At 42.5% G+C, this 15379-nt stretch overlaps 1 protein-coding gene across 5 annotated transcripts in view; it reads left to right on the top strand.

Annotated features, from left to right (window-relative positions):
* The first annotated feature begins 572 nt into the window (after positions 1 to 572).
* The window catches only part of SCMH1 (Scm polycomb group protein homolog 1), a 39529-nt gene continuing 24722 nt past the window's right edge, over positions 573 to 15379 (top strand). For 3 of the 5 annotated variants that reach the window (XM_081335468.1, XM_081335469.1, XM_081335466.1), the window contains exons 1-5: positions 581 to 654; positions 5623 to 5687; positions 8530 to 8615; positions 11172 to 11240; positions 13813 to 13883. In XM_081335468.1, coding sequence (XP_081191594.1) covers positions 8591 to 8615; positions 11172 to 11240; positions 13813 to 13883 — 165 coding nt within the window. In that variant the 5' untranslated portion in view covers positions 581 to 654; positions 5623 to 5687; positions 8530 to 8590. Of the gene's footprint in view, positions 655 to 5622; positions 5688 to 7935; positions 8125 to 8529; positions 8616 to 11171; positions 11241 to 13810; positions 14007 to 15379 lie in introns of those variants that run through there. The other 2 variants (XM_081335467.1, XM_081335470.1) reach the window with 2 other exon arrangements.

Raw genomic sequence — 15379 nt, 5'->3', positions numbered from 1 at the left:
TAAAGTAATACGACGGATCAACCTTTAAACATTACAATAAAAAACCCCTAAACTTAAAATATCCAATGGCTCAAAAGAGTTATAACATTACAATAAGAGGGGGGCAAGAACCCAAACATATACGTATAGTCATATACATACATACATACATACATACATACATACATACATACATACATACATACACACACACACACACACATACACACACACACACACCACACTCCTGCGCTGAAATCTGGATCAAGATTTATAAAGCTACAATAAAGAGAGGGACCCAGCCGAAAGGGCCCAGCCTTCCGCCGAGCCCCCGCGAACAATGGCGGGGCAGCCATCATCCCGGGTCGCTCCTTCCACACGTTCCCGTCCCCGCGCTTCCAAAGCGAGGGAAACGTGGAGACGAGCCCATCCCGCTTCGGAGCTCGGGCCCTTTCGGAGCTCGGCTGCCCCGCCGCGGGCCGGGCCTGGCCTGGCATCCCTCCGGCCGGCCTCCCCGGCGCCTCCTCAGGCGGCAGGGGGCGGCGTCGGGCCGGGCAGGCGGCTTCCTTCCCCGTCCCTCCCCTTCCCCCCCCCCATCCCTGCGCTTCGGAACATGGCGGCGGCGGCGGCGATAACGGCGGCGAGGGACTGAGGCAGCCCCGCGCTCGGCCTCAGGTGAGCCAGCGGGCGGGGAGGCCGCCGCGCGGGGAGGACGAGCCCAGGGGGCGGAGGAGGCCTGGCCGCCGGGTGCGGGACGCCTCCGCCCCGCGCAGGCCCGGCCCTCCAGGGGCAGCCGGGGCCACCCTGGCTGAGTGACAGCGGCCGGCCCGTTCTCTTCGGCGGGCTTGGCTCCCTCCCCGGGCGCCGCGGATAGGCCTCCGGCGTGGGCGCTTCCCTCCCTGGAGAGACGGGGAGGGGGCCGAGAGGGGATGGCGGGCGTCCCTGCCCGAGAGGCAACCCCTGGCTTCCTCGGGCGGAGGGTCTGGTCTGGCTCCTTCGCCTCGTCTTGGAGGAAGCTGAGCCTTCCTGCTGGTCCGGCCTTCTGGGGAGCATCCTCCGGCCCGAGACACCACGGCCTCCTTTCCTGTGCGGGGAGGAAGGGGAAGGCTACCCGGGGGAGAGCCCAGACCCCAGAGAGGGTCCGAAGGGGCGGCCGCATCTGGAAGGAAGGAGGCCCCGCCAAATGGAGGCACGTGTGAACAGGCTGCCCTGGGATGCAGTTGGGACGGATGATTTAGGATCCTGATTGGGGGGGAGGGGAGGGGGGGAGGACCAGGGTTGCTAAATGGAGTCTGTCGGGTGAGGGGCAGCTGGAAAGCGGTGTGTGTGACCTCAAAGCAGGAAGGGGAGTTATTCTTCATGGTGCGGCTGGGCTCCCTCTCTGTCTGCTGCAGAAATCAGGAGTTGGACAATTTGTCGGAAGGTTGTTTTCCTAATAGGAGATTTCTTGACTTCTTTTTTTTCCCCACTCTTGATTTGTTCCTCAATGATGAGGATTTCCTCTGGTTCCTCTCTTGTCCTCTACCTGGCTCTGGGTACTCAGTGATTCATCAGAAACCCTCCCTAACTAATGGTTTGATGTCTCCCCAAAAGCAATTTGGGATAGTCAAGATGCACGCTTTGGGCTTGCTTTCTTAGGATATAAAATGACGGGACTGGCATTTACTGAAGAAAGCGGGCTTCAGAGTACAAAGAAGTCCTAAGTATAAATAGAGCAAATATGATTTTAACTTTGTTCTTTAAAAAAAAATTCAACTTTATTGTTAAGTAAATTATCTCCCTCTTGGGAGGCATTTGGCAACTGTAAGCCACCCAGAATTGTCTGGAGTGAGCAGCCATGATAAATACAATAATACTGATACAGTAATAATTCTAGTTACTGAAAAAAGTCTCTCACACACACACACACAAACACACACACACACACACACACAGAGAGAGAGAGAGAGAGAGAGAGAGAGAGAGAGAGAGAGAGAGAGAGTTCTGCAGATTTAACTTGGATTGGCTAGTTCACAAACCAGATAATCCATTTTGTGGCTTTGCATAACATTTTCAACTGTCAACTGACCAAATGGTCTGGGTTAACAAAACACACTAATCCACAAAAAACCAATCAGTATTACAGCCAGCCAAGCTTAGCATGGTGTATGAATGCGGGCACTACTTTGGAACAGAATTGTTTAAATGTGTTGTATGAACTCAGCCATTTTGTTTACATATGTATGTGCACATGTTTTGGATTGTCATGCAAGCATGCTTTTGTTATAGTTTTGAAGCCCATGTGATGATTACTTTTGGGAATTTAAAATTTGGTGGGGGTTTTTCTCATGCTTAATTTTAAGTGTGGTGACACGTTTGAATTTCCGCCAAAAAATGTCACTGATTGATGGCAGCATTTTCTTTTAGAAGTAGACTGATGTACAAAATAAAGTTTCTAAGCTGATCCGCATAGAAAGGGTTTACTTTTCACAAGCTATTTTAAGCCCAAGGTATGTCATATAGACTATAAGAGCTCTACTACAGTGGTCTGTGATATATTCCCTTGATATGCTTGTTTTAATAGCCCCTTTGATTCTTAAAACTCACTTGGCCTTTAATTTGCTCTGTCTTGATGGTTATTCATTCCACTGTACATTTGGCTTACCTGTCAGGAACAGGGTACATGTAATCTCTCAACAAAAGGATTAGTGTTGGCTAAACATAAATATTAGAAGAGGCCTAAATCTATTCTTCCTGAAACAATTCCATATTACTGAAATTGTTGTTGTTAGTTGCAAAGTCGTGTCCGACCCATCGTGACCCCATGGACAACGTTCCTCCAGGCCTTCCTGTCCTCTACCATCTTCTGGAGTCCATTTAAGCTCACGCCTACTGCTTCAGTGACTCCATCCAGCCACCTCATTCTCTGTCGTCCCTTTCTTCTCTTGCCCTCAACCTTTCCCAGCATTAGGCTCTTCTCCAGTGAAATAACTGAAATTAAGGCCATACAATTGGATGGACAATCATCCATTTTGTAGTTCAGAGGCTTAAAGCTGAAATGCTATTGCATGACTGAACCTTATTCTGATTTAGTGATGTACAGTGAATATATAGTTAACGTGCCAAATGTATCTATAAAAAAGGATATAATGAAATTTCAGTCTCAATTGTTTTACCATTTTGCATAAAGGAAGAGATTCTTTTCCCTTGCCTGGCCATTTTTTTCCTCAAAATCTTCACTCAGCTTTTTCCACTCACTCTAAATAGAATTTTTTAAAATTATGAATTGTTTGGAGGTACCCGATGCAGCTGCCTTGCTGAAGATAAGGAGGTTTTAATCTGGTTGGTAAATGGATGGGAGATTATCTGGAAACCTTATGTAGGTTGCCTTAAATTCCATAAGGAGAGATAAATACATTTTTAAAAATGTGGAACTCTATCATGCTGTGAAAGAAGAAAATGAACAATTTGTTTTCCAGACCACTAAGCACAGTTCAAAATGAAATTGCTTTAAGAAATGGCAGTTTAAACAATGGAAAACCTATTTTTCCATCATGAAAAGCTGTGATTTTCAGTTGTGGTTCATTTTTCGAAAGAAAAAGCAAATCTTGAACAGGATACAGATTCTGAGATGCAAGACTTCCCTTCTAAGCTTAAATATTGGAAGATAGCTGTGGTTACATTCACTGAAATAAAACTAACTAAAGCCTTTGCTATTAAAATGTCTCTTGTGCCTTATATAATTTAATTTCACATTTGAAAGAGATATAAAAGTTGATCCCTGGATTAAATGAAACAGTGCTGAGGAATCCGCTTCTACCATTCAGTTTAGACTGAGGTGATTCTGCAGATTTGTGTCAGTTTGGGTTGTTTTGTTCTTGAAGTTAAGCTCACAAAGTAGTTTACTTGTCCCTGTACAATAAAACCAAAAGTAATAACTCTCCTTAATATAAGGCTGTGAGCGCTTAAATTCAAATTAATTTGGAATGGGTGTTATGGGGAGTTTAAATCTGAAACAGACTACAAGTGAACATTGCAGTGTTGCAAAATTGTCACCTGTGTGTACCATTCTCCAGAGGTTTTGGGTTGCATTTCAATGGCAGTCTGGCCAGTGTTTAAATTACAGGGATTGAAGTTCAAAAAATCTTGAAGTTAATAGATTGTCCGTCCTTAATGTACATTCTGCATGCTGCAGAGACTTACTAGAGAGAACATTTCCTTTCTTTCTCATAATATAAGAACTACCAGAAATTGTGGGCACTCTGTCGCTGGAAGTTTTTAAAAAGAGACTGGACAATCACCTGTCTGAGATGGTATATAAGTCCTCCTGCTGAGCAGAGGGTTCGACTAGAAGACCTCCAAGGTCCCTTCCAGCTTCTGTTCTGTTCTGTTCTATTCTATTCTATTCTATTCTATTCTATTCTATTCTATTCTATTCTATTCTATTCTATTCTATTCTATTCTATTCTATTCTATTCTATTCTACTAGTCACCAAGTGAACTGGGCAGTTTTAGGACCGGCAAAACTATCTTTTTGTACAATGCATTACTCAATAAATGTAAATCATGGCAAATGAGGCTTGTTTCTAAAAAGAGAAACCCGTAGAGGGGTGATTGTCTATGGTTTTTGGCTGTAATCATTAATGGGTTCTGCACTTGTTGGTGAGGAAACAGCAGAGAAGATTTGGACTGTCTCATGCAGAAAAGAAGGCTGGATTAGATCTGCCAAAAGTCAGGCATTCCTTCCCCATCTCTCTGTGTTCTGTTTTATGTTCTTGCATTCATGAATAGTTGAAACATTAATTGAATGACCCCTAAGAGTCCACCTTGATTAAGTGGCACTTAAAGGTGCTCAAAAGGGACGCGGTGGCTCAGTGGGTTAGGACGCTGAGCCTGTCGATCTGAAGGTCGGCAGTTTGGCGGGTCGAATCCCGAGTGCCGCGTAACAGAGTGAGCGCCTGTTACTCGTCCCAGCTTCTGCCAACCTAGCAGTTCGAAAGCATGTAAAAATGCAAGTAGAAAAATAGGGACCACTACAGTGGGAAGGTAAACAGCGCTCCGTGCACCTTTGGCGTCTAGTCATGCCGGCCACATGACCACGGAGACTTCCTCGGACAAGCACTGGCTCTTCGGCTATGAAACGGAGATGAGCACCGGCCCCTAGAGTCGGAAACGACTAGCACGCATGTGCAGGGGAACCTTTACCTTTACCTAAAGGTGCTCAGTTTAAGCCTAGCTAGATATAACATCTGTCACATAGCTTGAGATAATATGTGACTGATGTTTTTAAAAATAACCAATAGCTGTTGCAATGAGAAATTGGCTGGAGGTGGGTATTAAATTCTTTGTGAAAAAAAATGGGATATTCAGTAAGGGTAAAAGGTGTTTTTTCGGGTGGGGGAGCAGATTACATTAAACCATGAGCTAGCTCCAAGATATTTAACATCTCACTTCCAGTGGCTTTGCCGACAGCCTGCAGATTCAACATTGCACTGCAAACTCAGTACTTATAATCATAGATAGGATTTAGTACTCGGGACTTCCAAAGATGCTTTCTTATCCCAAAAGCAAAGTGAAAAGGAGAAGGATTTGAATTGCTAAAAGCGAGACTTAACACTTTCTATTGATCGTGAATTATCTTTCCCTTTTCTCTCCATGTCACAGGAAGTGGGTGTGGCTTCCTCTCCTAAGACTGTCCATTTGCAATGTTGCTGAAGGCTGCCTATCTGGTTGGTATATATTTTTGATGGATTTGTCCTGAGATGCTTCTTCAGATGTTAGAAAATCCTCCTCCTGCTTTCTGTCAAATTTCAAGATGAAATATTTGGCAGGTCTATCACTTTAAAGACTTGTAATCAAACACAGAATATTCTGCAAAGACCTTCTGGCTGATAAATCAGTTAAGATTTGTTTTGTGATCGCATTTTTTTTTAAAATTAGCAATGCTATCTTATTATTATTATTATCAGCCTATCTTTTTTTTTCACATACAACTCAAGGCAGCAGACTCCTTCCTCCTATTTTCCCCGCAACAACAATCCAGTGCAGTGGGTTTGGTTGAGAGAGAATGACTGGCCCAAAGTCACCCAAGCCAGCTTTTATGCCTTAGGCAGAACTAGAACTCACCGTCTCCTAGTGATTGGCCCAAAGTCACCCAGCTGATTTTCATGCCTAAAGTGGGATTAGAACACAGAGTCTTCCAGTTTCTGGTCTGGTATCTTAACCACAAGACCGAACTGATTCTCTTGAAACCAGGCAGTTACCATAAATATGTCTTAGTGTCATTTTTTTATTTATTTAGAAAATATAGATCCTGTCTTTCTCTGAACCTGCTTAGGAGGAACAGTGAAAAGTCTACTAACAAAATAACAAAATGTAACAACTGTAAAACACAAACTAAAACAGCATTTCATAAATACAGTTCCTGGTTGTATTTTATTTGAGACCCACTTTAAAGTGCTGAAAAATATATATAAATTTGCCCAGATGAAGGAATGAGTCCATTCTCCCTTCGTTTTGCTAATGCTCAACAAAAGATAGATATTCTGACGGTATTTTTAGACTGTTTAGTGAATATTCGATATTCAGGCATGAAGAAAATGGTTGTTTTTTTTCCTTCCTCAGAACAAGGCAAAGTCTTAAGGTGTGTTTTAAACCCCCTCCCCTTTCTGTCATAGATCTGCAAGAGTATGTGCAGACAAGGGAACATTTCCTAATGAGAATCCACAGCTTTTACTTCCCCAGTTATTTCTAATGTACTAGTGAAAATAGTTAACAACTTAAGCATCTTCTAGGGATCAGAATAAATTGAATTCTCACACTTTCTTGGGGGGGGGGTTATTCTCTCTCTCTCCACTGCTGTAGTTGGCTCTGCTGTACTCTTTCAAAAAAGTTGGCTCCCGCTCTGTTTTGCTCTTTGCAAGCAGTCCAGAAATCTCTTCATGCTATGTGGTTCCCCTCACCCTCCAACACCGATAGGCCTCTGTGACCTTGCCAGTATGTTAGTCTTCTCCCATTCAGAATAATATGCATAGACACAAGCTCAGCTACTCTACTGTTGGAGCATCTGACTCTCTGCCAGAGATTGCAGGAGGCTCCTAGTTCCTTGCGATAACTGTATCTAGGGAACTGTTCTGATTAACGAATTGCTGGGACTCTTCACTGTTGTCCCATTGAGCACATTGTGAGCAGACATAAAGCAGTGCTTCTCCTAATGTGGTGTTTGGTATTGACAGTGAAGAGAAGAGAGGGTCAAAGAGATGGTCTTTCCAAGTGCACATGCTAATTGCTCTAGTGGAATTTATTAAAGCTCATTAGTCCTGGATTTTGCCCATGATCTCATTCTTTTAACATCAACAGTGAGAAAGGAGCCAGGTTTGTTTTCCTTGCTTAGAATGTATAGTCATCTACCGCTGACTAAGATCCTTCTTTCCGTCCTCCCAACGGTCTCCCCTCTGTCTCCTTGCCGAAGCTGTAGCCAAGAGACTTTTGAGTAGCCAGGAAAATTACATTTGCTCCCTGCCTCGTGGCATGTCTGTTAGCTCCAGCCTTGACCGGGATGCTTGCCAGAAGTGATTTGGCCTGTTCTAGCCTTCCAGTTTTCCTTGCTATTTTGCAATTTTAAGAGGAGGCCAGCCATCAGGAAGAAGTCTGCATGGGAGCAACTCAGAAGGGCTTGCTAGACATTCCCTGAAGTTCCTGGGAATATGGGATAAGTCCTGGTTATTTTCCAAAAGGTTTTTAATAGGATCTTCCTGGACACATGTGCTCTGAAAACGTCTTTTGAACGTAATGACCATATTCTTGGTAACAGAATAAAGAATTCTGTTCTGATCATTAAAGACAAATAAAGGGAAATCTAATTGAGTTGCAAGGCTTTTAAAAGTATACATTAAAACATAATCAAATTAGGTTGTCATACATCAAAATAAAAGTATATAATTTTTTGCATAAGACATCTAAACATGTATGTTTCAGGTTAAAGGGCATTTCAGAGTTGAGTTTATATACAGTCTGCTTTACCATAGTCTAGTCTAGAAGTATGAATGAATGAACCTTTATTGTCAAAGTACAACATGTATACATTGAGATTGGCTGAGCCTCCCTTCGTGCCCCACCACCACCACAACGCACAGTGACAACAAACCCACCATCTTGTTATACCATGTGAGTATGACTGAAAGTCCCCTATTGTCTTCTGGTGAGGTCACAAATTGCATATACTGTGAGGCTGACAAATGGGATTCTCAGCCACAGTCACCACTGGACAAAACGGGGGAGAAAAGATGGATTTTTTTTTAAAAAAATTACGAATTATAAACCTGTTCCTTCAAAGGGAGTGCAATCCCAAAGCAGCTAAGGCAGTTTCCCCTGCAAGAAATACACTGCAAAAAACCAGAATTGAATGGCTACAAATAGTTGATTCATTCATAAGCCTTGGAGCTAAAATGCAGATATTTACAAAGAATATATGGTTTGAAGTTTGGAATTAAAAGAGAACTTGATTTGCAGTAGGGTTGTTTAAAATTCTTGGCCACTTCTCAAGAGAGTTTGTTCTCTTTTTACTTCCAGTCATCTTCAGATTAGTAACCCTAAGCCAGTCGCAGAGTGAGGCCTTGTATCAGGCAATAGAATGCGGAAGCCAAGCCCTCAGAAAGGTAAGTCATAACATTCAGTTTGCTAATTGTTTCAGTAAAATGAAATGAGACATTAATAAGGCCATTGGTGAAGGGAACGTAGGCTTTTAAGCAAACATCCAGACAAGAAGGACATTGGGTTACTTTAAATCCCGGCAAGCTAGAAAACCCCGTTCAAGTTGATTTTTATCCCTTTCTTCTTTCATGCCTTTTGTTGACGCTCTGTTAGTGATGCTGACAATTCACTTATTTTGCCTGGGATGTGTAGTGGCTGGCAACCTTTTGGATTTCAACACACACACACACACACACACACACACACACACACACTTCCTACCTTCCTGCTTATCAATGACATTTTTGCCTCTCATGACATTTTTAAGGCAGTCCTAGCTCACCCTTCTGTGAACAGGCTGAAGGGAACTCTTTTGAGTATATACTGCCTCTTTGGCACCATATGCTAATAATCCCAGCATGGTGCAAGCCAGGGCTGCTTTGGCAGATGCCTCCTTGCCTTTTAATGAGGCATGAAACCAACAAACCAGGCTACCTCACAATACTTTCCTCTAGTGGCTGTAATCTTCTTCAACTCCAAGAGAAATTATGCTTGGGGTTGTGACATAGGCACGCCAGGCAGGTTTTTTTAAAAGCTCTGTTTGCTTGCTGCTCTCTTTTGCCTCCCCCTGACCCCACAAGCAATCTTTTTTTTTTTTGGTCTTTTTTGGGGGCGGGTGGGGGAGAGGTTTCTAATTAAAACAAGTTTTTTTTGTTTGTTTGTTTGTGTAGCTTTCTGCTAAATTTACCCAGAATAAAATGAGATTGTAGTGAAGAGGGCAGGTTCCACGCTGCCCTGCTGTCACCCTTTATTTACTGTAAGAAAGTAGGGTTGCTTTTGGAACAAATTCTCATGCCTGGTTTACGATGCTGCTTGCTGCTCCTCCACTTTTTAACTTCCCTCTGCTTTGAATTGCTTTGTGTCTCTGATGGCTCCTCCCTCTGCCCTCTTCTTGCCCCTTAAAAATGAGAGCCTGTGAAGGCAAAGAGCAATCCAGGGGAGCATGTTGAGAAGCCACTGGAGCCCTGGATAGTAAAGATGCTGCTTGATTAGTTAAGGCAGAGCCTGGCCTCTAAGGCAGACATGTCAAAACTCGCGACGTCACGTGACGTCACGCAACGTATCGGGACAGTTTTGCCATTGCCGGCAATGGAGTGGGCACAGCTTCCGGATGACGCATCCGGCCCACGGGCCAGGAGCTTGACACCCCTGCTCTAAGGATTTAAGCCTCATGCTCAGTTGATCATAATTTACATGGAGTACAAATCCTCCAGCTGAAGCTGCTGCTGTGGTCTCTGGTTATGACTACTCTATAATACAATTCAGAACTAGTACCTGTTTTTTTTAACCAGGCAGCTTGTTTTCAGTGCATGTGTCTGTCTGTCTGTCTGTCTCTCTCTCTCTGTCTCTCAAGCCATTGGAGGATATACAGTAGTTGTCATTGTTACAGGGTTTTTTGGCAGCAGCCTCTCTCACTTTTGAACATCTGTCCTAATCAGGGTTTGTTTCTCTCAAAATCAGTGACATCTGCAAATACAGTTTCACCTTTTGAAAGCCAGGAAATAGTTGCTGCAGTCAATAGGCCAACAGTTCCCAAACAATGTTTAGAGAGTATTTGAATTTTCAGATGAAAACACTCCAAGACAGTGTCAAACTTGCAACATCACGTGACATGTCGCGACATCGTGACTTTTTTTCCCATTGCCGGCAATGGGGTGGGCGCGGTTTCGGCATGATCCATCCGGCCCACGGGCCAGCAGTTTGACACCCCTGCTCTAAGATCTTGTGAAATGTTGTGGTCTCATTTTGCACTTAACTGATAATGAATAAATACGTGTTTTTCATTTAATTATGGGGGCTGTAGGCCAAGGGTGCCATGATATCCAGGTATTGGATTGCTGAATCCTGGTTTGGCAGCCTAACCCTAATCCATGGGGCAGTGGGTGAGATACATCTGCAAGATGTCAGACACAATATTGCAATCAAAACCTCACCTCTTTAGCCTATGTGGCAACATCACACACACACCACACACTCACACAAAAGCAATATAACTTCTGCCATGATTCTGTCCCACCATCCTGCAGGTTTTGACACACAACCATGGACATGTCTGTTTTGTGGTGGTGCTTGAGAGTTTTAGAAGATGATGAAATAGGTCTCCAGTTTTAGTTGCTCAGTCATTTCTCTGCTCATGTTTCCACTACTAGGATCATCAATGTATAAGATAGGCGGACGTATACATTTTTTAAAATAAAAAAAAATAGATAAACAGGAACAGGATAGTCTGAAGGAATGAAGAAACCGTATCCTTTTTCCCTTAGACTGAGGGCAAAATGAAAGTTAAGTTGATTTGCTTAGTAGAGGAAAGATGTCTCACACCGAAGGTTAAAAATTCTTTGAGCTTGTCTAAGCCCTAGTGGGCAATATGTGGCATATTTGCTTACATCAGAAAAGTTATAAAACTTGTAACGTGATTAATCTGGGGTTATTTTCTTTTTACTCGCTTATAATGTTCTTAGCAATAGATTGGAAAGATGGCAAAAAACACAAGTATGGACGTCTGTCTGAGCCCCCTTCTCAATATCAAGGTATGAATGTTTCTGTCTTCTTTTTTTTTCTTTGTTGGAGAATTAGGACGTGATTCTTCAGAAAAGGGAATGACAAATAAATGAAACGATCTCATTTAAAGTGTCCACAAACCTGCCTTATACTTACTTAATTTTTTATTAAAATTAATTCTAGCTCCAGAGTTTCAAGTAGAGACTTTCCTTAGCTCTTTTAAATAAGTTCAGGAAAAATTGCCAGGGACCTCTGAGGCTTTATTAGAACAGATGCTTCTACTTGAAGAATCTTGGTCTCCATGCTGATAAAGAAATCGTAATCATAGGAGTTTGTTCTGGGCAAGCAGTTTGCAAAAAAAAAAAAGTTTGTGATCTGCAGTAAGGATGTATATAACTAATGAGTGCAATATCTTTGATGGACCCAATACTCGATGTATGTATAGTAAGCACACAAGCTCAACTCTAAGGTGATACATTCGAGATAGCATATTTCTACAAATGTAATTGGCAGTGAGAACGATTAATCAATGGAACGGCTTGCTTCCCAGTGTGGTGGGTGCTCCATCTCTGGAGGTTTTCAAGAAAAGATTGGACAACCATTTGTCCAGGTTGGCAAAAGGACTCCTGTCTTGGACAGGGATTGAACCAGAAGACCTCCAAGGTTCCTTCCAGCCCTGTGACTCTATGATAATTCTTAAGTTGCTGCCATTTTGATGAACATACGTGAACCAATCCAAGATGAGGAGTTTTCTTCACTGGCTCATAGTTATTGACTCCTTTTTGTTGCTGTTCTTAGATGTGAAAAGTCTCATCTAGTTCCCATATAAGAGCATATAGCAGCAAGTTAATCTGTAGTATATAATTGTTCCTCTTGGTATCTATAAAATATTTTTTTTAAAAAAAACAGAGGCTGGGAGCAGAGCCATCTATCAGGAATGCTGTAGTAGTGAAATTCAAGTTATCAGCAACAGTTGGACTGGCCTTTTAAAGGTTCCAAGGCTTATATGTGGGAAGGATGTATCCCTCTTATCAAATGTTCTGACGGTGCAGACCGTAGTTGTTCAGCTCGTTGCCTTCGATAAAGTGGTGGTCATTAAGTCCAGATAGCTTCAAAAAGAGGATTGGATTCTTAGAGGGATGGCTTTTTTGCCACTAATATCTAGTATTTGGGACCAACAGTAGGGAAGAAAATTGCCTTTTTATTTTGTTTACTATGGAGACATGATTCGGCTGGGTATGCTTATTTAATTGGCTTGTATATGTTATATATGTAGTGTGTGTGCTGTTTGTATGAGTTTGTTTGCATCTTTTCTTTTGAGTTAATTCTGATGCGTTTCCATAGTATGAGCCATATGGAGCTGGCAATATGAGCAGGCCCTTAGAGAAAAGAGGGCAGGTTGCCACTGAAAACAGTTGGATGATTATCAAAATGTAACCAAGCTAATTATTGCATGAAAAACTATAAAACTGCAAATGATGTTTTGTTAATTCTCTTACAAGCTGAGAAACCTTTTCGTTTTGCTATATTAAAAAGTCATATGGTAATTAAAGCATGAAGTTCTACACTTGAGATGGATATTGTTAAAAGTATGGTACTTGACTTTTCATATTGGCTAAGCTTATACACCATAGTAAACACTACGCGGTGGCTCAGTGGGTTAGGACGCTGAGCTTGTAGATCTGAAGGTCGGCAGTTTGGCGGGTAGAATCCCGAGTGCCGCGTAACAGAGTGAGCACCTGTTACTCGTCCCAGCTTCTGCCAACCTAGCAGTTCGAAAGCACGTAAAAATACAAGTAGAAAAATAGGGACCACTACAGTGGGAAGGTAACAGCGTTCCGTGCGCCTTTGGCATCTAGTCATGCTGGCCACATGACCACGGAGACTTCCTCGGACAAGCGCTGGCTTTTCGGCTTTGAAACGGAGATGAGCACCGGCCCCTAGAGTTGGAAACGACTAGCACGCAAGTGCGGGGGAACCTTTACCTTTACCTTAAACACTAAATCAAAGAATCAAATACAATAACCTGTACCCAATCAAATCATGTTAGGGTTTAATGGGATGGTCTGAATCACAAAATACCCAAACTAACCCACCCCTTTTTATCTTAGTTTAGCATACGGTTATGCAACCTTTTTGATCCTATGTCGCTTTACAAAATCATTTTCAGCCCAGTGCCCTCTCAGACTGTGTATGCACAATCCACATGCTATAAGGGCAGCACACTAACAAAATTTGTTAAGCACATTGATTTGTGCTTTAGATTGTAAGCCGCCCTGAGTCTTCGGAGAAGGGCGGGATATAAATGGGATTTTTTAAAAAAAGTTAAATTAGGTTTAAGCTTTGGCTTAGTTAAACCTTCTCTTCCTGTGCTGATCCTTTTAGGCCCAGGTAATTTAGCATTTATCAGATTTCCATCCAGGCCAAAAATTTTGGAAAAAGAGTTGATATTTTTTTCTGCACAGAGGCAGAAAAAGGGTCCTCAGTAACCAGCCCAGCTTCAAATTGTTTATTGAAGGCTTTTTAATTGAAGGCTTTTTCAGACTTGCCTTCAAACCTTTTGTCACAGCCAACCTTTGTTCTCCATCTTCTCTTCGTCAGGTCATTTTGCCTGGGATAAATACTTGAAAGAGACATGTTCCATCCCAGCTCCTGCCCATTGCTTCAAGCAGGTAATGGAGCATTCCATGTTGTAAAAGAGTTGGGATGAAGGGGTCTGCTTCTAGTCGGCTCCTATACAAGTATGGAATAGACTCCTCTGCCTTCTGTTGGTGGGAGAAGAACAAACAAAGCAGGTACCCGGTTGTAAATTCTATAATAGAACAGAACTGAAAAAAAAGGTGCACTATGAGTTCTAGAGTTGATGAAAATAGCTCAGGAGCCTTAGTTCGCAGGTATTGCTGATTTAACATGGGCTGGTGTGCCTAAGGGTACAGGTAATCCTCGACTTACGATGACGGAGACCAGAATTTCCATTGCTAACCAAAGGACGAGTCACACTCTTATTTTACAATCTGTTTGGCCAGGATTGTTCAATGAATCGCTGCGGTTGTCAAGTGAATCATACAGCCGTTAAATAAATCCAGCTGCCGCCCTTGACTTTGCTTCTTGGAAGCCATCTGAGAAGGTTGCAAATGACATCCATGTGACTCCAGGAGACTGTAACCATCATACACACATGCTGGTTGCTACACGCCTGAATTTTGACCGCGTGACCACGGGGATGCTGCCGTGGCTGTAAGCGTCAGCACCAGTTATAAGTCGCTTTTTCAGTGCTGTTGTAACTTCAAACGGTTACTAAACAAATGGTTGTAAGTCAAGGACTATCTGTACTATAAGACATGTCCTGTGTTTTTCTTACAAAGTAATTCCAGGAAAGGGAAATTCATTCAGTATTGCTTCTCACTTGTGACCTCTCCCTCTCCTCTTTTTCCACACTGCTTTCATTTCTTTTTACCACTGAAATCTATTAGAGGGAAAGAGACAGAAAAAAAACCTGACAATGTGAGGAACCAGCTTGGAAGGACCTCGACCAGGGTCTGCAACCTTGAACAACTTTAAGACTTGTGGACTTCAGCTCCCAGAATTCCTCAGCCAGCTGGCTGAGGAATTCTGGGAGCTGAAGTCCACAAGTCTTAAAAGTTGTCGAGGTTGCAGACCCTGACCTAAACCATTGCAAATGCATTCATAATACTTTATGATTGTTTTAGACTTAATGTAAGCAATTGTTTTAGATTAAATGTAAATTAAACAGGATTATTATCATCATATCTGAGCTCAGATGTGACCTGCTGGATATTGTCTTTGACTAGAATTTTAAAATAAAAGCCACTTTTGCGTAGATGGAATGCACTGTAGTGATGAAAGGGAATAATTGCCAAAAAATATTAATATATATTTCTTAGCATGCCCGCTGATTTAATATCACTTGCAAAGTGAAAGTACAAGAAGCAAAGATTTTGGAGTACTGCAGGAAGTATCAGATGTAATCTGCATGTAAAGGTACTAGGTATAATTCCTAGCTAGCATATTCAATTCAATGGGATCAGGTATCGAAGTAGACAATATCGTAGGAATTGGGTAAATGACTTGCATAAGGCAGCTTTCTGTGACCTCAAGAGTGTTTAATGAAGAAGGTAAGCGTGAAAGAGGTTCAGTAATAATAAAG

Source organism: Vipera berus (genome assembly GCF_964194415.1).
Source record: "Vipera berus genome assembly, chromosome: 9".
Classification (NCBI taxonomy): domain Eukaryota; kingdom Metazoa; phylum Chordata; class Lepidosauria; order Squamata; family Viperidae; genus Vipera; species Vipera berus.
The sequence above is the reverse complement of the archived record's forward strand: the minus strand, read 5'-3'. Positions and strand labels throughout refer to the sequence as shown.